Source organism: Sus scrofa, chromosome 6 (genome assembly GCF_054392235.1).
Source record: "Sus scrofa isolate SSC_HxYL_T2T_F1_AM1 chromosome 6, Sscrofa_HxYL_maternal_Yorkshire_Landrace_v2.0, whole genome shotgun sequence".
Lineage (NCBI taxonomy): Eukaryota > Metazoa > Chordata > Mammalia > Artiodactyla > Suidae > Sus > Sus scrofa.
In genome coordinates, this window is record NC_139388.1 from 99570299 (window position 1) to 99591790 (window position 21492).

Sequence of the window (21492 nt, forward strand, 5' to 3'; positions counted from 1 at the left end):
GCTGACAGTCAGTTCTGAGTCTTGATTGCTAGTGAGCAGTTGTGTTGTGGACAGATCATTTAGAAATCCTCACATGGAGCTTGTGGCCCGAGAGGGGGAGCCCTAGAGAAGAGAAGAGAAGATGCAGAAGAGTGACTCACCTCAGGTGGAGGTCCAAGGGAAGAGGCAAAATAAACCAGCCCAGGAGGTGGGGAAAAGGAACGTCTTCCAGGAAGAGGGAAAACCAGTGCTCATCATCGTGAGAACTGGGTGAGGGGATGGTCAGGGTTAAGTGACACGTCAGGGCCGAGGGGAAGGTCTCAGCTGTGACTTAAGAGAACAGTCCCCATGGAGCAGAAGAGTATTTAGAACATAGTAAAGATGTTTTCCTCTCTAGATGAGAAAGGAAGGCAACTCATTTTTAGACATGGGAGGAGAAGCCAGTGAAGAGGGGAAAGCTGAGAATGGGAGTGAGGAGGAGCTTGAGTCAGAGTGCGTTTGCCCTGGAAGACGCCTTAGAGATGGCTGGTCCAGCCTTCACATTTCATGTGAAGGGAAACCCAGAAATGACCTGCCCCGAATCACATCGAAGCTGAGACTTCCACGAACCAGGTGCCCTCACATTTGTGCAATGCTCCTTCCATGCTGCTTCCCACACACCTTCCTTCCCCCTACTGATTCCTAGTTGATGGAACCAGGTCCAGTGAGGGCTGAGACCCAGAGCACGGCCTGTGTAGTTTCTTTGGAAAAAGAAAAGAAAAATGCCTCTTAGATCCCGGGAGGGGGATGGAAAGAGGGTTAAAGATACAGAGAGAGTTTGTGGTAGAGAGGAAGATGGATGAGGGGGTCAGAGTTCATTTGCTTAGAGAGCTGTATGGAAAAGATGTGGTACAGTTCTAGTTGCCAGGCAACAGCACCGGTCAAAATGACATGGAATGGTATGCATAGTTTTGGAGTTAGTTCATTTTTGTCGCTCTTATCAGTAATTCTCACTAACTTGGGAAATTCTCTTTTTTTGTGCTCCCAAAGCAGTTTGCTTATATATAATACTTGTTACTTTTGTTGTTATTTCTCTGTTTGCTCCAATGCATCATAAGTCCCATGAGGACAGGAAATGTGATCTTACTTAACACTTTTCTTTTCATCACCTGTCATAATGAATGGTCCATAATCGGTACTTAATTACATTTGTTGAAATAAATTGAGAAATGAAAAGTGGTAGGAGAATTGGAGGCCAAAGTGTTTAGAGTATTAGAGGAAGAAGCATTGAAATCTCTGTGTGTAGAGTTAGAGGAAAGCAGAGAGCCTTAATGGGCAAGGTGAACTGAGAAGAATTGATTAGCTAGAAATCAAAATAACAATAGAGATAGATTGGTTACTAGGATAGAATAAAAATGTGAGCAGTTAAGAACAGTGGGCACAGAGAAGGGCAGAGAGAACTCTGGAGCTTCTCATGGCAATGGTGAGGTCCAGTGTGTGGCTGTGTGGGTGTCTAAAGCAGAGTGAAAGTGAAAGCCATCAGATTCTGGAAGGCAGACAAATTATACAGATGGGGTGATAGTTGGATCATCAGGATGAGTGCTGAAATTGCCAAGAAAGCCCGTAGAAGATGAGGTAGCAAAGGGAGGGGTTAGGTATGAAGTCACCAGGGAATGGTTGGCAGAGTTTGGAGGGTGGCTTGGGCAAGGAAGGCTGGCTTTACAACACAAGGGAAAAGCTGTTTTCAGAGGTGGGACTGACGGCGGGCTTGGCTGAGATTGCTCGCTCCCAGGTCTGTGCCATTAGTGATTAGCGAGCCTGCACGGAGACCAGAAGGCAGCATCTCCCACTGCCAGTGTACACAATAGACTGACATACAAAAGAGGGCAGGGACTTGCCCCGGTTCTTAGCCATTCAGGATGCTGTGACAAAATATCACAGCCCAGGTGACTTATAGAAAACAGAAATGGGAGCTCCCATTGTGGCTCAGCAGAAATGAATCACTAGTATCCATGAGGATGTGGGTTCGATCCCTGGCCTTGCTCAGTGGGTTAAGGACCCGGCGTTGCCGTGAGCTGTGGTGTAGGTCACAGACACAGCTCAGATCCTGCTTTGCTGTGGCCCTGGCGTAGGCTTGAGGGTACAGCTCTGATTTGATCCCTAGCCTGGAAATCTCCATGTGCCATGGGCGTGGCCCTAAAAAAAGAAAAAACAAAAAACAAAAACCCCAGAAATGATTGGAGTTCCTGCTGTGGCTCAATGGGATCGGTGGCGTGTTGCAAGCATTGGGACACAGGTTTGATCCCCAGCCAGGCACAGTGGATTAAAGATCCAGCGTTGTTGCAACTTTGGTTTAGGTCCCGACTGTGGCTCGGATCTGATCCCTGGCCCAGGAACTTCATATGCCAGGGGTGGCCAAATAAACAACAACAACAAAAAAAACAGAAAACAAAAATGATTGAGGCAGATTTAGTGTCTGGTGAGGTTCTGGTTCAGGTACCTTTTAGCTGTATCCTCACATGATGGAAAGGTTAAGGGAGCTTTCCAGGTCTCAATTATATTTTATTTTTTATTTTTTGTCTTTTTGCCTTTTTTTTTTTTTTTTTTTTTTTCTAGGGCCTCTCCTGTGCAGCATATGGAGGTTCCCAGGCTAGGGGTCAAATCGGAGCTGTAGCCACCGGCCTACACCAGAGCCACAGCAACGAGGGATCCAAGCCGCGTCTGTGACCTATACCACAGCTCACGGCAACGCCGGATCTTTAACCCACTGAGCAAGGACAGGGATCGAACCCGTAACCTCATGGTTCCTAGTTGGATTCGTTAACCACTGCGCCACGACGGGCACTCCCGGGTCTCAATTATAAAGATACAAATCCCATCCTTCAACAACTAATCACCCCCAAAAGGTCCCACCTCCACTTACCTTCAGATAGGTTGTTAGGATTTAACATGAATTTTGGAGAGACACAGGCATTCAGGCTACAGCACTGGTCCCCGTAGTGTAAGGGAGAAGTGAGGTGTCTGTTTGAGGTTGTTAGGATTCTTTAGTACATGAAGATTTCAGTTCAGTTGAAGAGTTAAAAGGAGGATAGCTCGGAGTTCCCGTCGTGGCACAGTGGTTAACGAATCCGACTAGGAACCATGAGGTTGCGGGTTCGGTCCCTGCCCTTGCTCAGTGGGTTAACGATCCGGCATTGCCATGAGCTGTGGTGTAGGTTGCAGACGCGGCTCAGATCCCGCGTTGCTGTGGCTCTGGCGTAGGCCGGTGGCTACAGTTCCGATTAGACCCCTACCCTGGGAACCTCCATATGCCGCAGGAGGGGCCCAAGAAAATGGCAAAAAGACAAAAAAAAAAAAAAAAAAAAAAAAAAAAAAAAAAAAAAAAAAAAAAGGAGGATAGCTTAAGGACAGCTTGCCACACTTGACCAAGAACTCTGGGAGGGTACCACAGAGGCTCACAGGAGTGGAGGTGGAAACAGGCTGGTTTTCCTAGGACACTCTTGGTTTTAGCCCTGAAAGGCCCACATCTCAGGAAACCCCTCCGTTTCTAGCACACAGGGATGGTTGCTCATCTAGTAGGGGGAGGTCCTGTGTGTCTCTGTACATCATGTTGTTGGAATGAGATTTTATTAGTAAAGGAGATGCTGTGGAAGGCCTGGGCAGGTGGGGATGTCTGCGACAAAGGAGCACAAACAGAGGTGGGAGCAGGCCAGAGATCAGTGAGGGACAAGGCGAAGGTCTCTCTCTTAACCTTGGAGGGGGAAAAAAAAAGAAGTCAGGGTTGTGATGACTTAATTGAAAAGCAACTCACAATACTATGTGCCTGCAAGGTTGCTTTGCTGGTGGGATTGCAAAATGGTGTGATCATGCTGGAAAATTGTTTGGCAGTTTATTATAAAGCTAAACATATGCCATATGACCCAGCAATCCCACTCTTAGGAATTTGCCATAGAGAAATGAAAACATATGCTCACACAAGAAACTGTACGTGAATATGGGAGCTTTATTCATAATTGCCCCAAACTGGCAGCAACCCAAATGTCCTTCAGTAGATGGGTGGGTAACTACAGTGTAATGTGTGGGTATAATAGAATACTCCTCCACAACGAAAAGGAGCAAACTATTGCTACATGCGGTAACTTGGATGGGTATCTCACAGTCATACTGAGTGAAAAAAAGCCGGTATCAAAAGATCACATACTGTGTGATTCCATTTATATGACATTCTGGAAAAAACAAAACTGGAAACAGATCAGTGGTTGCCAGGATTTAGTGGGAAGGGGCAGGGTTTGACTACAAAGGGGCAGTACAAAGTCACCTTTTTGGGCTGATGTGCCTTTTCTGTTCTCCTGATTGTGGTGGTAGTTACACAGATCTATTCATGTGTCAGAACTGCACACCCCCAAAAACCCATTTAACTGCATGTAAGTAATGAAAATCTGTAACAATGAAATCAAAACAAAAAGTCACAGAGTTCTGAGATACCAGCTTGTGTTTCTTTTTCAGGTGAAACTAGTGAATATTCGCAATGATGACATCACAGATGGCAACCCCAAGCTGACCCTGGGCCTGATCTGGACCATTATTTTGCACTTCCAGGTAGGGCCTGCGCAGTTTGGGGTCCCTGTTGCTTGGTTTGGACGTGGCCTGGAAAGAACTAGAGGCTGCTCTGCCTTCCTCCCGCACCCTGAGCCTTCCTTCTCTGTATTTGGATGTGATTGAGGGTCAGAGTGGGAGCTGGAAAGGAAGATTAGGATTGGCCTGGAGACAGAACTGTTGTGGTGTAAACCCAGAACTTCCTCATCATTTGCATGATGAAATGGGATTTTTTTTTTCCCTCAGTTGTTTGTACTTTGGCCCTGTCATTGGCAGTCTGGTTATTAGCAGTCTGCTCAACTGAGTCAAAACTGGCTCTTTAGGGACTCAGAATATAAGGGATGGGAAGAGATGTTGGTTTTGATGCTCTTGAAGAGTGGAGTGAAAGCTTATAATCCTGCTTTGATGTAGACTTTTCCTGGTCCCTAATGACCCTAAATAAGCCTCGTTAATTGTAGCACTGTCTTAGTCAGTTTGGGCTGCTGAAATGAAGCACCATAGGCTGGGCTGCTTAAACAACAACCATCCATTGCTCACAGTTCTGGAGACTGGAAGTCTGAGATCAGGGGGCCAGCATGATTGGCCTCTTGGTCAGGGCCATCTTCCTGCTGTGTCCTCACACGACCTTCCCTGGGGGTGGCACGCAGAGAAAGAGATCTTGTGTCTCTTCATCTTTTTATAAGGGCATTAATCCCATTATGGGGGCTCCACTCTCATGACCTCATCTAAAGCTAATTATCTCCCAAAGGCCCCACCTCCAGATACCATCCCATCAGGCTTAGGGCTCAATATGTGAATTTTGAGGGGACATGAACATTCAGTCTGTAGCAAGCACCTTGGTAGCTTGGTTTGTATGCAGCACTCATCATAGCCAAGAAGAATGGCATCTTGGTAGTGTTCACGTGGTCACAAAGCCTTCCTGTTGTTCCCCACTAAATAGGCAAATCCTTTTCAAGTCTGGATTACTACTGAATCACTTTAGCTAAACAAAACTACTTCTCAGACAGCTTTCCTGTACCCAACTGCTGTGCACAAGGCTGACGGATTAGAGGGAGCCCTTCTCGAGCAGGTGGGAAAAGAGGCTGTGGCTTCAGTGATGTCCTAGTTGGGGAGTCGTCGCCACCTGCTGGGTGACAGCGGAACAGCAGGTGTCCCAGGATTCTTGAGAATGTGAGCAATTCTGAGTGCTCAGGGTTTATTTCTCAGGGCTCTGGTTTGGAGCCAGTGTTGGCAATCTGCAGTGTAAGTAGGCTTAGGAAAGTGGAGGTAACGTGTATTGTTGTGGAACCACAGCGTGTCCTCAGGCATGCTTCAGATGTAGGGATATCCAGGAATGTGAATTTGGCAAATGTGCCTTAGCAGGGTAGGAACAAAAACTTTGTTGAGCCTTCATGAAGCTATCCCCTCAGCACCCTTATGAACTAAGGGGTTCTTAAAGAAACTTTTCTGGTTGTTTGTATTTTTGCCACAAACCTGCCCTCATTTTGGGAGACCAATGGTCTCCTTGTAGGTGTGAGGTCAGAGGAATCTGTCCACTGAGTCTGTTTCCCCTGACTACAACTATATCTCTCAACAAAGGGAAAGTCAGGGGCCACAGAGTGAAAACTGAGCTGGCTAATTAAAATTTTCCTGGGACAGGAGTTCCCATTGTGGCTCAGTGGAAGCAAATCCGACTAGGACTCATGAGGTTTCAGGTTTGATCCCTGGCCTTACTCAGTGGGTTAAGGATCTGGCGTTGCCATGAGCTGTGGTATAGGTTGCAGGCGTGGCTTGGATCTGGTGTGGCTGTGGCTGTGGCGTAGGCCGGCCGCTGTAGCTCTGATTAGACCCCTAGCCTGGGAATCTCCATGTGCTGAGGGTACAGCCCTAAAAAGCAAAAAATAGTAATAATAATAATAAAAAAAGACTCTTCATCTAAAGCAAACCATGATATTGTAACACTGTAAAAATCAGTAATTTCTGAGTTCCCACTGCAGCTCAGTGGTAAATAACCCAACTAGTATCCATGAGGGTGCAGGTTCGACCCTGGCTTCCCTCAGTGGGTTAAGGATCTGGCATTACTGTGAGCTGTGGTATAGGTTGCAGATATGGCTCGGATCTGGCATTGCTGTGGCTGTGGTGTAGGCCAGCAGCTGCAGCTCTGATTTAACCCCTAGCCTGGGAACTTCCATGTGCTGTGGGTGTGGCCCTTTAAAAAACAAAACAAAACAGTAATTTCTTAAAATCTTAAAATATCTGAGCAGTAGTAAGATGTCCCCCATTATCTCATTAAAAAAAAAAATAGCTTTTTTGAATCAGAATCCGAAGTCCACACATTGTGTTAGATTTCCCCTCCTCTTTTTCTCTCCTTACAGTTTGTTGAATAAATCAGGTCTTTTGTCCTATAAGGTTTATGTAAAGGTGCTGGTGGCATCTCTTGGGTGTTTTCTAGCAGTGTCCTCCATCCCCCTCTCATATTGCCTGTCAGTTGGTGCTTTAGGTCTCAACCTGAGGCTGGATCACTTTTCAGGTTCCCTTTTGCGGGGTGGGCAGGCAAGGATGATGATGTTTAGTTCCATACTTTTATTGCCACACATCAGAAGTTACATAATGTTTTTTGTCTGTCTTCTCATGATGTTATTGGGTTCAGGTTTCATCAGCCTGATCCATCCATTTTGCACTCACTAGTTGCTCTTCACCTAAAAGTCTAGCAGCTACTGATCATCATTGCTGCTTCTATTATTTCATTAGAAGTTGCAAGATGTTGATATTCGAATTCTATAATTCTTTTTTCTTTACTTAGCTGGAATAGCAGAACCTTACCTCATCCATTACATTGAGAAATAGCTCCTATGGGAAAGGCAAGATGAAAAGATAAATGCTTCCATCTTTCCCTCTGTTTTACCAGTTTTCAGAATAATTAGTTGATTTTCTAAGATTCTCCAAAGACCAATGAAAGTTTCTTTGTTGATATTTTTTTCCCTTAGTATCATTGTGACTCATGGATTTTTATTTTTTTATTTTATTTTTTTATTATTTTTTTCATTTTTTTTATTACTCAAATGAATTTATCACATCTGTAGTTGTATAATGATCATAACAATCTGATTTCACAGGATTTCCATCCCACAGCCCAGGCACATCCCCCCTGACTCATGGATTTTTAGCAGACTTAACTGTGTATCAATTAAATACAGCTGTCATTCTTCCTATTACTCAGATAGCTCCATTACTGGCCAGTGCGTTTTTTTCAAGTTGATGCTGGGTTCTTTGTCATGACCCCCATGGTCTTTGATAATGTCCTTTATTTCTTGGGTGTTGAGCTGTTCCAAACATTTTTTTAAAATATTTCCTGTTTCAGGCCTGGGAATAACATTTTCTCCAAGGAACTGAAATTTTTTTTTTTTTTTTTTTTCTTTTTAGGGCTGTATCTGCAGCATATGGAAGTTCCCAGGCTAGGGGTTGAATCAGAGCTACAGCTGCTGGCCTACACCACAGCCACAGCCATAGAGGTGTGGCATCTGAGCCACGCCTTCCACCTACACCACAGCTCATAGCAACACCGGATCCTTAACCTACTGAGCAAGGCCAGGGATCAAACCCACATACTCATGGGTATTAGTCAGGTTGTTACTGCTGAGCCATGATGGCACCTTCCTCCGAGGAACTGAAATTCTTTATTACCAACATCTGAATGCTACTGGGTTGTCACCATTTTTAGGCAGTTTGTGTGGACAGAGCTAGTCAACACTTTTATTTTTCTCTTTAAAAAAAAAATCAAGAATTTATAATGTAATTCTGATTCAAATTTAGAATTACAGAGTTTTATTCAACTTCTTTGATTTTATATTTGTATCCTTTTTTTTTCTTATGCTGAAAATCTTTATCCTAACCAAGTATTGCATATTACTTATTCCCTTCTCCACACATACACAAACACATGGATGCACATACATATAAAATCATGTATATATAATAGCTTTTATACAAAGTTATATATATTATGTGTAATATATTTGATTCAAAATAACAATGACAGTGTTATTATTAACAACATTACTGAAAAGTTTGTGATTTTTTTTTTTTTTTGCAGTTCTTTTTGACCTTTGTGTATGTCTCCTAAGGATGTACAAATAATTTTATTTTGAAGTGATTTAAGGAGCTCTTGCTGTGGCACAGTGGGTTAATAAGTAGGTTGCAGCTCTGGCTCGGATTGGATCCCTGGACGAGAGACTTACATATGCCATGGGTACAGCTTAAAAAAAAAAAAAAAAAAGTCCTTTGAAGTAACTTCTGTGGTGTTAATCTATTACATTCCTTCAGTTTTTAAGGATTTCTCTTGTTCTCTTTCAACTTTATTTTACGTTATATAGACCATATACATTGATTGAAAGAGAAATTTTAAAACACGAGTACAAGGTATGCTCAGTGAAGTCTAGCTTTCATCTCTGCCCCCTCTAGCCTGTTTCTTCCTTTTCCATATAGTTAGCTAACTGTTTTAAAACATCATTTGGTTATCATTCTGTGTTTAAGAAAATACATTCTTTTTAAAAATCAACTTTATTGAGGTACAATTTACGTACCATAAAATTGACCCATTTTCACTGTATAATTCAGTGATTTTTATGGGTTGAACAATCATCACCATAATCCAATTTTAGAACATTTTCATCATCCCGGAGAGATCCTCCTTGGCCATTCATTGTTATGCTCCATTCCCATCCACAGCCTTAGGCAACCATTAATCTTTTTTGTTTCTATAGACTTGCCTATTCCAGATATTTCATTTAAATGGAATATAATATATGCTTTTTTGTGTGTCTGGCTTCGTTCCCTTAGCATAATATTCTTGAGGTTCATCCATGTTGTAGCTTGTATCAGTGCTTAATTCCTTTATTGCTGAAGAGTATTCTGTTGTATGGATATATCATATATTTTATCTATTCAGCAGTTGATGGGCATTGGTGTTGTTTTCATTTGGGGGCTATTATAAATAATGTTTATGAATATTTGTGTGGACGTATGTTTTCATTTCTCTCGAATATATACCTATGGGTGGAATTACTGGGTTATATGATAGGTTTATGTATAACTTTCAAAGAAATCGTCAAACTGTCTTCCAAAATGGCTGAAGCGTTTTACATTCCCACCAGCACAGTGAATGTGGGTTCCTGTTTTTCCATATCCTTGTTATTGTCTGTCTTTTAGATTATAGACATCACAGTAGGTGTGAAATGGTATCTTCTTGTGGCTTTAGTTTGCAGGAGAATGTATTGTTTAACTGAATTCCACAAATATTTACTGAAGTCCAGCTATGAGCAAGGTCTTAAGTAGAATTTGTGGAAGATGCAAAATTGAACTAGATAGAGATTCAATCTAGTTCGACTCTGTAGTTTGGGGGAATGAGAAGAGACAAGCCGTAAAATAACTTGATAGGGAGTTCCCGTGGTGGCGCAGTGGTTAACGAATCCAACTAGGAACCATGAGATTGCGGGTTCGATCCCTGCCCTTGCTCAGTGGGTTAACGATCTGGCGTTGCTGTGAGTTGTGGTGTAGGTCGCAGACGCGGCTCGGATCCTGTGCTGCTGTGGCTCTGGTGTAGGCCAGCGGCTATAGCTGCGATTCGACCCCTAGCTTGGGAACCGCCACATGCCACGGGAGTGGCCCAAGAAGTGGCAAAAAGACCAAAAACAAACAAACAAAAAAAAAAAAACTTGATAGAGATTTATAGAATGAGGGAGGTATGGGAAAGGGAGATGGAACACAGTCTGCACTCAGTTATTGGAAGCAACCTGTTATAATTATTAACAGACCTTGTGACATCAAGGGCTTTTGACCTAGCCCACTGTTGTCTGCTGTTTTACTAATTTTACAGAAAGGTATAAACGGATTTGGCCCAGTCTGTCTTCGGATGTATATTGGCTACCCACTTTTCTCTGTTTGCTATTTTAGCATAGCTAAATGACTAGTTTGTCCTCTTGCAGAGGGAATTTCTGCTGCCAGAGTATTTTCCCAAGTGCAACCAACTACTAATTACTTTTCTTTGCTGTTCTGGAAGTCTTGGTATTTGCCTGCTAATTAGCTCAGTGTTTGGGAATGTGGGGAACAGCTCCCTGCTTGCAGTTCTTTGGTTGGCTCATAAGGGATCATGTAGAACCTCCATCTTCCTTGTCTTACTTGAGATAGGGTGTGATGGTCTTCTAGTCTTTTATTACTGAGCGAACATCACTGTATTAGCTATTCCCACCAAGAGCACATGCTATATAAAGCCAAATAGCAATGCAGAGAACTATCAGATGTTAGGGGATCAGTAAAATAGTCCTTACAGCTCATCTCTGTTATTGGTACTAATGAAATAGAACAATGGTGTAGATACAGATGTAGGTGGTGGTTGTCATCCTAAGGGTCTATTTGGTTGAAGGAGAGCCTGGTTCCAGATTAGAAATTTGATACTGTTGATTAGACTGGTAACTTATAGGGAGATTTATGGTTTCCAGTGCATTTTATTATTTTATTTTATTTTTTTAATTTTAGGGCTGAGGCATATGGAAGTTCCCAGGCTAAGGGTCCAATTGGAGTTACAGCTGCTGGCCTACGCCACAGCAATGCCAGATCCGAGCCTCGTCTGTGACCTACACCACAGCTCACGGCAACACCAGATCCTCAACCCACTGAGTGAGGCCAGGAATCATGATAACCTGAGCCACAATGGGAACTCCTCCAGTGCATTTTATCACAAACTAAAAAGACATGTACTAACTGGGAACTAAATGGGAGGGATTCTTTTTATTTTGAGTTTTTAGTTATGAAAATTTTAATTACCCAGGAAAATACAGAAAAGTGTATAACAGATCTTCATGTGTGTAGTCACTTTCAAAATTAAACAGACGTTAATTTTATATTTGCTTTGGTTTCTTTTTTTTTTTTATTTTCTTTCTCTTTAAAAAAAAAGAAAACATTTCAGTTTTTCATTTTTTGTTTTTTTGCTTTTTAGGGCCACACCTGCGGCATATGGAAGCTCCCAGGCTAGGGGCTAAATCAGAGCTACAGCTGCAGGCCTGTGCCACAACCACAGCAATGCCAGATCTGAGCTGCATCTGTGACCTACAGCACAGCTCACGGCAACTCTGGATCCTTAACCCACTGAGCGAGGCCAGGGATCGGGCCTGCATCCTCCTGGATACTAGTTGGGTTTGTTAACCACTGAGCCATGACAGGAACTCTGAAGAAAACATTTCAGATACAGCCAATTTTCTTGTTCCTCTGTTCTCTTACCCTCCAGGTAAATACTGTCCCGAAGTTGGTGTATGTCATTGTCAAATATGCTCTGTACCTTTATGACAGATCAGGTATTCATGAGCAGTATGGGCTGCTGTTTTTATATTAGACACAAATAGTATCTTCTATATATCCTGTTTTCTTTAAAAAAAAAAAAACCTATGTTTTTGGTATTAACTATGTTGATAAAGGAGGAGGACCTGATTTGTTCATCATAACTAATTTGCAGCCTATAATGTGAGTGGGTCCCCACGCCGCTGAGCAACACGGCTGTGATTATTTGCAGTCTACTGTTACATTCTATGAGGAAGGCATTCACTGCTGCAGTAAACATCTGTCCTCTTGCCTATAGGAAAGTGGGGGTTTGAGGATGGATACCTGGACTGGAATTGCTGTACTGTATGCCTGTCTTTTTCTTTTTTCGGTATACTTTTTGCTGGTCATTCTCAGAAGCACAGTATGATGTGCAGTGTTGTGTGACACCTACCGTTGTCTCATGTGTTTGTTTTCTGGATCTTGAAGCAGGATGCGAGCTTAATAACATCAGGGACTTTGTCTCTTGTTTACTTCTTTGCCTGTTATATAAATATTTGTTAAATGAATAGATATTGTATGATTTTCTCAAAGCTGTGGGGTAGGTAGACCAGATAAGTAGACTGTAATGTCTATTTTCCTATGCCCATTGTTCAGAGGAGCAAACTGAAGTGCAGAGACCAGCTGACTTTCTTAGGGTACACATCGAGTTACAAATAAAAGGATTTCTTATCTCTTGGTTTTGTTCAAGCCTATTTTAAGGTACATGTTAGGATTTATAGTTTTTCTAAACGATAAGTTCTTATAAATCAGAGTCTGACAAAATTAGCTTTCCAACTTTCAAATGTTTATTAAATAGTAGTGTATGTGGAGTGCTGTGAAAATTTAAAAGACCGAAAAGTCAGGTCAAGAGTGGTCTGAGCTGGGGAGACTCAAGGCTTATGCCACTTAGTGCTTGGCATGAAGATGCGGCGGCATTTATGTTTGTGGAATGAATGAATGAGCTCTATCACTCTGGATGCTTTCACTCCTGCTGTCTCTGTGGGAGACCTGTGGGCAGTAAACAGTTAAGAAGAAAAAGCCAAAGGAGAAGACATGAAGAATAGGTGGGCCCTGAAATCCTGCTTTCCCAGAAGACAGCGGGCCATATGTGAAGAGCTCAGGCTAGGTGAGAAGATGGTCCGGGGTAACTTAGTGGAAGCCCCTATAGAGAAAATAAGCACCTAAACTTTGGACCTTGGAACATAGCTACTCTCCATAGAGCCCCATCAAGAAAAAGATCACATTAGGACCCTGCTGGTGGTGGAGCGCCTCACAGCTCTTAGCTCCGGTGGTAGATGGGGAGGAAGGGGGCTTACTGTGGACCAGGCACAGAGCCAAGCACTTTATGGACACCATCCCATGAACCCCCTCCCAACCCCATGAAGTTGGTGGCAGTATCCACATTTTATAGGTAAGGAGACTGAGACGCCTAGCAAGTTAGTTACTTAGATACTAAGTTAACAGAACTGGGAATTTGAACCTAGGTCTACCTTCCTCCACTCCTAGACCAATTTTCCTTTGGAGCAGAAGGAAATGAAAGCCCAATTCACCCAACATATGTAGAAAATTAAGAAAGAAAAGGCTCCTGGAACCAAATCTGCTTGGGTGGGTTAAGAATCTGGAGTTGTCACTGCCGTGGCTTGGGTTTGACCCCTAGTCTGGGAACTTCTGCATGCCGAGAGCAAGGCCAAAAGAAGTACATCTGCTCAGCTGTCAGGCCTCTCCATAAGGGAAGCCTGCAGCAGCCCCAGTCATATCCAGAGGCTGACTCTCTTGCCCGTGAGTTAGAGTTGATTGTTTTCAAGAATTTGATGTGTTTGTATTTCAGGGACGGAATTCAAGCTTCAGCATTGAGGTGTGCATCTGAAAAGTGTCGTAGTTCTCACACTCTCCATGGGAGAAATGAAGGCCTGGTGCTTGCTTGGAAAATTATACTGTGATGTCAGATTTTTTGCAGATAAACTGATTTCCCGGAGTCTGATTGGGTTTCTCTCCCACGCTAACCACCTTGTTGTATTTCTTGCTGTGGTTTATGATGGCCATAAGATGGTGCTGCAGCTTCACCGTCAGCCTTGGGAAAGGCTTAGGGGAGAAAGAAGCCCGCCTGCAGTTGTGAGGCAAATTGGGGCATCAGCAGGGTCTCAGAAGCACTGCGCAGGAGCCGAGGCTTTAGGGCTTCTTAGTGCCTTCCCTTTGGGGTGGGCATTTTGCAGGTCTTCAGGGGAAGTGGGTAGGCTTATGCAGGCTATTTCTCTCTGTGGTTCAGTCTGGATCCTTTTGGTATAGAATAAATAGCTGCAACTGACCTTCCACTTCATTTGGAGCCCTTCAGGCTGTGGTGTTATCTCACCTGCCAGTCGCCATACTAAAAAATGGGAGTGGGCAGATCCCACTGGCACAGCAGGGTAGTTTTCGAGTTCAATTTTTTAGATCTTTAATTCAGACTTCCTTCCCTCTGCAATTTGAGTAAAAACCATCTGGGCCTCATTTCAGAGACTTCCTATCTTATTCCCAAGTGGCAAGAGTTATTGTTTTGTTTGAGTCCTGGGTCAGTGTGACTCTAGTTGCCAATTCAGAACAGTGGGATTTCTTCCTCTTTCACATAACTGAGTTCAGGCTCCCATCTCTGCTGCAGTTAGAAGGCAGTGTAATGAGGGATTGAAGTTACAAGTCTTAAACAGGAGTTCATGTTCTGGCTTTGCCACTTACAAGCTGTGTGGCCTTGAGCAAATGAATCAACTTTCTGAAACCTCCGTTTCTTTACCTGTAAAGTATGAAATAATAGTTTGACCTCACTTGGTTACTGTCAGAATTAAATGAGACAATTCATAGCTTAGCACAAGGTAAGGCACATAACAAATGCTAAAAAAGTGTTAGCTGTCAGCAGCAATAATTACTGTTAAACATTCATGTCAACTCTTTCAGCAGAAATGCTGCTTCTCTGTTGACTTTGGAAATGGTATCCCTTTTACTGAGCATCCATACACTCAAAACCGTTTTCCAGGTTTCTCCTCCAGCAGAATTAACAGAACTCTCTCTCTCTCTAAAAAGGAGGGAAATAAATGCTACAGGAGGCTAGATCTTTAAAGTTTGTATTTCTTTTTGTAACTAGAGGATTAGGCTCTCGTTTCTGCCCTGAAAAAACTGAGGTTGTTACTCCTGCTTGCTATTTTCTTTTGGACATCCTGGTGCAGCCATTGGAAGCTATTTCCCTTCACAGTCTGGGGGCCATAACTGTGGCGTCCCCAGCCCTGGTGCTTCTCAGCCCTTCTCTTCCTGATTGGTACCAGCCGTTGGTTTGCTTTCCTCCTCTTTCTCCTCCTCCTTCTTCACGTTACCTTCTCTCGTGGCCTCTCTTCTTTCCCCTCCCTTTTTCATTTACTCTTACATCCCCTCCCTCCCTCCCGCCCTCCCTAAATCCTTCCCTCCCATGGTTTCCAGCTCCTTTTTGCTTTCTGTTTGTGTTTCTGAGGGCAGTGCTCCAATTACCTCATATTTGGAGAGAGGAAGCTGTAGCCAATCCGGTTTCTGTCTGCTTTTAGGTCAAGTGATTTCTGAACTGCAGTGAGATGCTTTGAATTTGTCTTGTTGCAGCTCCCAGCCTGTAAGATGGCTGTCTGAATCGGCAGCGGCTGGAAGAGACAGAGAGAGGCGGGGAGGGAGGGAGGAAGAATTGGAGGGATCGCCGGCACAGTGCGTGTTTTTAAATGTGCATCTAATCCGATGAAGCCAAGGTTGGGATTTCTCTGGGACCCCAGGACTGGCTTAGCTGCGTTTTTTGCCAAGATTAGGAAGGAAAGCAATGGGAAATTCACTGGGCTGCGTTAAGGAGCCAAAAGATTCAATAGCTATTCCTGAGAAGGCTCCCATATCTCCTAAGAAAAGGGTTCGGTTCAAAAGGAAGTGGAGGGGGAAGAAAACCCCTACTCCAGAGGCACCTCGTGAGCAAGAACCCTTGCAAGGAACTGGAGCCGTTGAAGAGACTGAAGCCCTGACGAAGTTAACAGTGAGTCTCCAAAAGGAGGAAGGAGTGGGAGGGGTAGAGCCAGCTCCCCCAGACATTTTACTGCCCGGGGACTCGGCCCCCAACTCAGGCGTGGGAGATCAGGGGATGATCGTGCAGGTGAAGGAGAGGTTCCAAGGGGAGATCCAGACCGCTCACCTTTTGTCGGAGAATGAGTCATCAGTCGCCGGAGGGGTCTGGGATTCCCTGGGAGAGGGGACGATGGTCATCGCTCGCCTGCTTGATAACCCAGCAGAAAAGAACTGTGAGAAGTCAGTGAGCCAACTGGTGGAATTTCCGAGGACAGCATCCTGCAGCAGCAGGGCTGTGCTGCTGCCTTTGCAAGGAGGGACTGCAGTGGAGAAAGGAGATACTCAGCTTGGATTTGGGAGCAGCACTTTCCACAGGACAGACTACTCCACTGATACAGGAAATCAAGACCATCTTTCTGAGGGCTGGAGTGTCGGGGGAGGAACCAAGAGTATTTTAAGTAGCCCTCAGTCAAGTTCCTGGATTGCAGAACGTTCTGTTCCTTCATCACTACTGGACCGATCGAGGGTCCAGAGCCGCACAGAGCCTGCCCGTGTGGGTCAAGTGCCCCGCCAGCTCCCCAGACCGCCTACCTCTCAGAGTGATTTATCCATCAGTGGCATGACTGTGAGCATCTTGCCTTCTTCCTCCGGCTATGGCAGCGATGGGCTGTACTTACGTGGGGTCCAGCCTAAAGATACAGAGCCTGAAAAGAGCTCCACGTCCTTCTCAGAAGAGGATGGCACCCTTTCTTTGGAGGCAAGCCTCCCCCTTATGGGGTCTGGAGGAGGTGGGCAGGCACATTCAAGGGCTGGTCTAAGAGTGGTTTGCATTACTGGCCACCAACTTAGGAAAGTGGAACACAGTGAACAGTGAGGATCTTAGTGCTACTTCCCAACTTTACTTGGATGTCAGGTGCTGGGAGTTAGTAGCTGTTGTGCTGGGCAAGCAGGTTCTATTTCAGGTCTGCCCCTTGATGCTTGAAACCATCTTGTGTCCCTGGGGAATCCCTGACTCCAGGTAACCATGTCACATAATTGCTCGAGCTATGTGGTTGGGGTTATTTCTCAAGGTGCAGTGCTAGGTAATACTTAACTCTTTAGCAGGTCTGTTGATCAGCTTCCTTGCTATAAGAAGTGGTGTGGCACCAAGAGGCCCAGCTGAACCTCTGAAATGGGTGTCAAAGTTGGGGGGGTTGGAGTGTCGAGGGGGTGAGGGGCGAGCCACTGTCTTCATTGTGATTGCTTCTCCCCCAGAGGGTGATGCTCTTACTGGAGCTGATGTAATCCCTCTTCCAAGGGAACACTGCTAATGACAGCACCCATTCAGCATTTGTGCAGGTGGAGCAGCTAAGCCTCCTGTGGTTCCTAATTCCTAATGAGGAGAGGGGCATGGATTCATCCGGAGATGAGTCCAGAGCCGGGAGGGGTACAGAAGGGGGGTTAGGGCAGTTTGAAGGTTCAAGGCCAGAAAAAGTTTGTTTTCTGATTGGATTTGTTTATGGCCCTAACATTCTTTTTTTTGTGAGGTATTTTCTATAAGTGGAGGTGGTGGTAGTGATAGGTGTTGAGTGCTGTGAATGTTTTTAGGGGTCAGGGAACGAGTGAGACTTCAGGAGCTCTGGCTACTGAGAGGGGAGGGGACTCAGCAAGACCCTGGGTGGCACAGGTCTGGTCTGGCATATATAGGTGTGATTGTGTAGGTGACTGAGGTTATAATTCATCAGTGACTGCAGAACTTTTGTGGGCACATCAGTCTCTGCAGCAGAAGTAAAAACTTTAGGTCCCAGAGCAGCAAGAGGTGGAAGACAGAGCAGGGTGTTTTCCTTGCTGGGCTGTGGACAGCTGCCCTGATGTCTTCGGAGCAGATGGTATGGCCCAACTACTGGTGGCTGGCTTATTGCCAACAATGAGAATGGGGAGAGATGCATATTTTAAACTGATCTGTGCTTAAAAATGTCCTTTTGGGTGATGAATTTTCCCCATGGATAGGCCCATTTCAGCACCCTTTGTTATTACAGAGTATGGAGAGTCCCAGCAGTTGGAGGGAAAAAATAGCCATTGAAAAATGGCCTGCAGCATAGGGAAGCCAGGGATTGAACCCGTGCCGCAGCAGTGACAATGCTGGTTTCTTAATCCACTGAGCCACAAGGGAACTCTGAAAAACATTTAGTATGTGGTTGGCAAGAAGCCTCCTTGGGCTTTTCCATGTAAAAGTAAGTGTGTTTGTGTGCGTGTGTGTGTTAAGGTGGGAAGGGAGAGAGTGAGGCTGCTGGGACGGGGTGTATTTGAGTTTCATCAGATAAGAGGAAATGTCAAAGTCAGTTTTTATCCTTGTACAGAGTGGATGTTGAGTAGTTGCAGCAGCACCGATTGCTGAACTGAGCTCCTTTGATTTCCCTGGCATTAAAGCTGAAGTTGTGGAGGCGTCACGAGATTTAGGATACGTGCTCATAGGTAGGTGTGAGATTGTCAGAAAGTTTGGAGTATAAAATGTTAAGGGACTCCTAGTGGAGATCAGGTCTAGGTAATGGCCCGGAGGTGACCGTGGCACTTTGGTACGGGATGTCCACACTGGGGCGGGAAGCTTCTGGACCACTCTGTGAAGAGTCTTCAAGAAAAGATTTGTGGGGAGTTCCTGTTGTGGCTCAGTGGGTTAAGAATTCGACACAGTGTCCATGAGGTGGGTTCGACCCCTGGCCTCGCTCAGTGGGTTAAGGGTCTGGTGTTGCCCCAAGCTTCGGCGCAGGTCACAGATGTGGCTCAGATTCAGCATTGCTGTGGCTGTGGTGTAGGCCGGCAGCTGCAGCTCTGATTTGACTCCCTAGTCTGGGAACTTCCATATGCTGCAGGTGCAGCTGTAAAAAGAAGAAAGGAGATTGGTGGAAGAAACCTTTGGACCATGATCTGTAGTTTGACAGATAGCAGCGTGATGCTCGGGCTGTTCAGTATGTGCATTTTCTGGGCAGCTCAGCTCTCCATCCCATCCCAGCTACCCCTTGCCGGCAGACACAACTGCTGAGGTGTAGCTTGGGCCGAAAAACTAGGTGACTGAAAGTCAGCTATGAGGTTCTGTGTCTATCGTGTGGTGCAGGGAACACAGACGGACCATTCTGTGTGCCAGTTAAGAAGTGATCTCTCAAGATAAGTGTGAACTCCCTTGGGATGAAAGTCCTTAAGGTCACGAGGGTCTCAAATCCTCACTGGTCTCTGCAGGCATTGTCTTCAGGGAGCTGTCCCCTCGCTGGCAGCCTGTTACAAGGCCTGTGGCCGGTGGCAGCCAGAGAGACAGAGGCAGCATGTTCCCACAGTGCAGACCTCCCCTGAAATGTGGGCTGAGCTTCAAGGCGAGAGCCTCTGACTGGAGTGTGAGAGCCCTGGGAGGACGCTGGGGTCAGGAGAGCAGCTGCTGCTCGTTGCACACCAGCTCCTTCCTGCAGAGGAGACAGCAGGCAGCTGCTGGTTGGCTGGTGCTTGTTTTGTTTTGTCTTTGACATGTCAGGGTAGTAACCCTCCTCAGAAACAATTCGAGCTCCAGAGTGGTGTCTGTCCTTGGCCTAATTCTGGCCACGTTGTCTCTTGTTGATCAGTCCAGGACATGGTGATGGGAGTAGGGCCAGGCTGTGGCCGCACTGAAACTTGGCAATGGGTTGTTTCTTTTCAAGATAGAACTGAGAACTGATCCTGATTCTTGCTGAGTGCCGGCTTTAGGTAATAGAAGACAAATGGTCTGCTTTTCTTTTCACCTGGTGATGCTGATTGAGTCTTCTCCTGTCAGGAAAGAGTTAACAATGGAAACAGGATGACAGGGGCCAGGAGGGAAAAAATGGTTTTCAGAATGATAAGTAGACTAGGATTTGGAGCTGGATGGGAGCGAGTTAATAGCAATTGTACTTTGATGTCAGACAAAGGCCTTCTTGAGCCTATTCCATCTCTCAGGAGGACTCCCCACTCCAGCTGCCATCAATAGTCATAATACCTCGCTTCATGGAACAAGGAAAACTGTCGAACATCCCTTTCTTCTCTCTGTCTTGGCTCCCACAGCCAACCTCCTGCCCACTGTTAGTGGATTCTGTTGAATAAAGAATTTGGCCCTCTACCTTTGTGCCTGCCATAAACCCTTAGAGTCCCTACAATTTTGAGTAAACAGTCAGATAACATTGGAGCTAGAAAAGATGAAAATGAAATCAGTTCGTATGTTATTTTCTGGGCTGAGCCTTTTTAAAGAGTCTCCCTTTCCCATTTCTCCTATTTAATTATAGGGAAAGTTGTTTTACTAATACTGGCTTTGTATTACAAGGAGAAAGCAAAATTAACCAGATGATACTGTTGGAGGAATGTAGCTAAAGTTACAGTTAGAGCTTTAAGAGAGGACTTTTTTCATTTTCAAAAAATTTTAATTTATTAAAAAATATTACCAAAGACTCGCCATAATTTTTCAGGTATAACAATGGTGTTGTGGTTATTTTTTTTAATAGTTCTTTTAAAGATACACATTGCAGTGTTTTTGGAAGAAATGATAGTGTGGGACTTGCTTCAGAATAGTAGGGGAGGGGTGAAGTGGGCGGAGTGTAGATGAACAAGATTAACTATGAGCTGATAATTGTTGAAACTGGGTGATGGGTACCTAGGAATTCATTTTACCATGCTTTCTTTTTTGGTAATAGTTGATATTTTCCATTTCAGATGGAGAGTTTTTCTGAGTTTGGTTTGATTTGCTTTTTGCTGCTCTTCTCACTAATTTGTATTTTTTGGGGTCAAATTGTGTTATTTATGTTAACATGTAGTAAGTTAATTATCTTTTTAAAAAATGCTATCCCTTTCATACCTCTGGCAACAACCATCTGTTCTCTGTATCTATGAGCTTTTTTTTTTTTTTTTTTTTTTTTTTTTTTAAAGATTCCATGTATAGAAAGAAACACAGTATTTGTCTTTCTCTGTCTGACTTATTTCACTTAGCATAATGCCCTTGAGGTCCACCCATGTTGTCCCAGATGGCAAGATTTCATTCTTTTTAATGGCTGAATAATGTTGCATTGTGTGTATATGCCACACTTTCTTTATCTATTCATCTATCAATGGACACTTCAGTTGTTTCCATATCTTGGCTATTGTAAATAAAGCTGCAGTGAATGTAGGAGTGCATGTATCTTTTCAAGTTAGTGTTTTCACTTTCTTTGGGTAAATATCCAGAAGTGGAATTGCTTCATCATAAGGTAGTTCCATTTTTAATTTTTTGAGGAACCGTCATACTGTTCTCCATAGTGGCTGCACCAATTTACATTCCCACCAAAAGTGCACAATGTTCTTTTTTCTCCACATCCTTTTCAATATGTGTTGTTTCTTGTCTTTTTTGATAACAGCCATTCTAATAGGTGTGAGGCAGTATATCACTGTGGTTTGGATTTTCTTTTCTTTTCTTTTTTTTTTTTTGTTTTTGTTTTTGTTTTTTTGCCTTTTCTAGGGCTGCTCCCGCAGCATATGGAGATTCCCAGACTAGGGGGTCTAATTGGAGCCGTAGCCACCAGCCTACACCAGAGCCACAGCAACACGGGATCCGAGCCGTGTCTGCAA

At 44.3% G+C, this 21492-nt stretch overlaps 1 protein-coding gene and 2 long non-coding RNA genes across 52 annotated transcripts in view; 1 reads left to right on the forward strand and 2 right to left on the reverse strand.

The window, feature by feature from the left end:
- MACF1 (microtubule actin crosslinking factor 1) overlaps nucleotides 1–21492 on the forward strand; it is a 357817-nt gene that overhangs the window by 148993 nt on the left and 187332 nt on the right. For 29 of the 50 annotated variants that reach the window (XM_084963963.1, XM_084963980.1, XM_084963966.1 and 26 more), the window contains one exon: nucleotides 4465–4557. In XM_084963963.1, coding sequence (XP_084820089.1) covers nucleotides 4465–4557 — 93 coding nt within the window. Of the gene's footprint in view, nucleotides 1–4464; nucleotides 4558–15468; nucleotides 16679–21492 lie in introns of those variants that run through there. The other 21 variants (XR_014807490.1, XR_014807491.1, XR_014807489.1 and 18 more) reach the window with 1 other exon arrangement.
- On the reverse strand, nucleotides 11–3348 carry LOC146402688 (uncharacterized). The gene is made up of 2 exons (XR_014807503.1): nucleotides 3261–3348; nucleotides 11–2582 (listed from the first exon to the last, which is right to left on the reverse strand). It is a non-coding gene; the product is annotated as an uncharacterized LOC146402688 (long non-coding RNA).
- On the reverse strand, nucleotides 12670–16255 carry LOC102162209 (uncharacterized). The gene is made up of 3 exons (XR_001309306.3): nucleotides 16049–16255; nucleotides 15376–15518; nucleotides 12670–14650 (listed from the first exon to the last, which is right to left on the reverse strand). It is a non-coding gene; the product is annotated as an uncharacterized LOC102162209 (long non-coding RNA).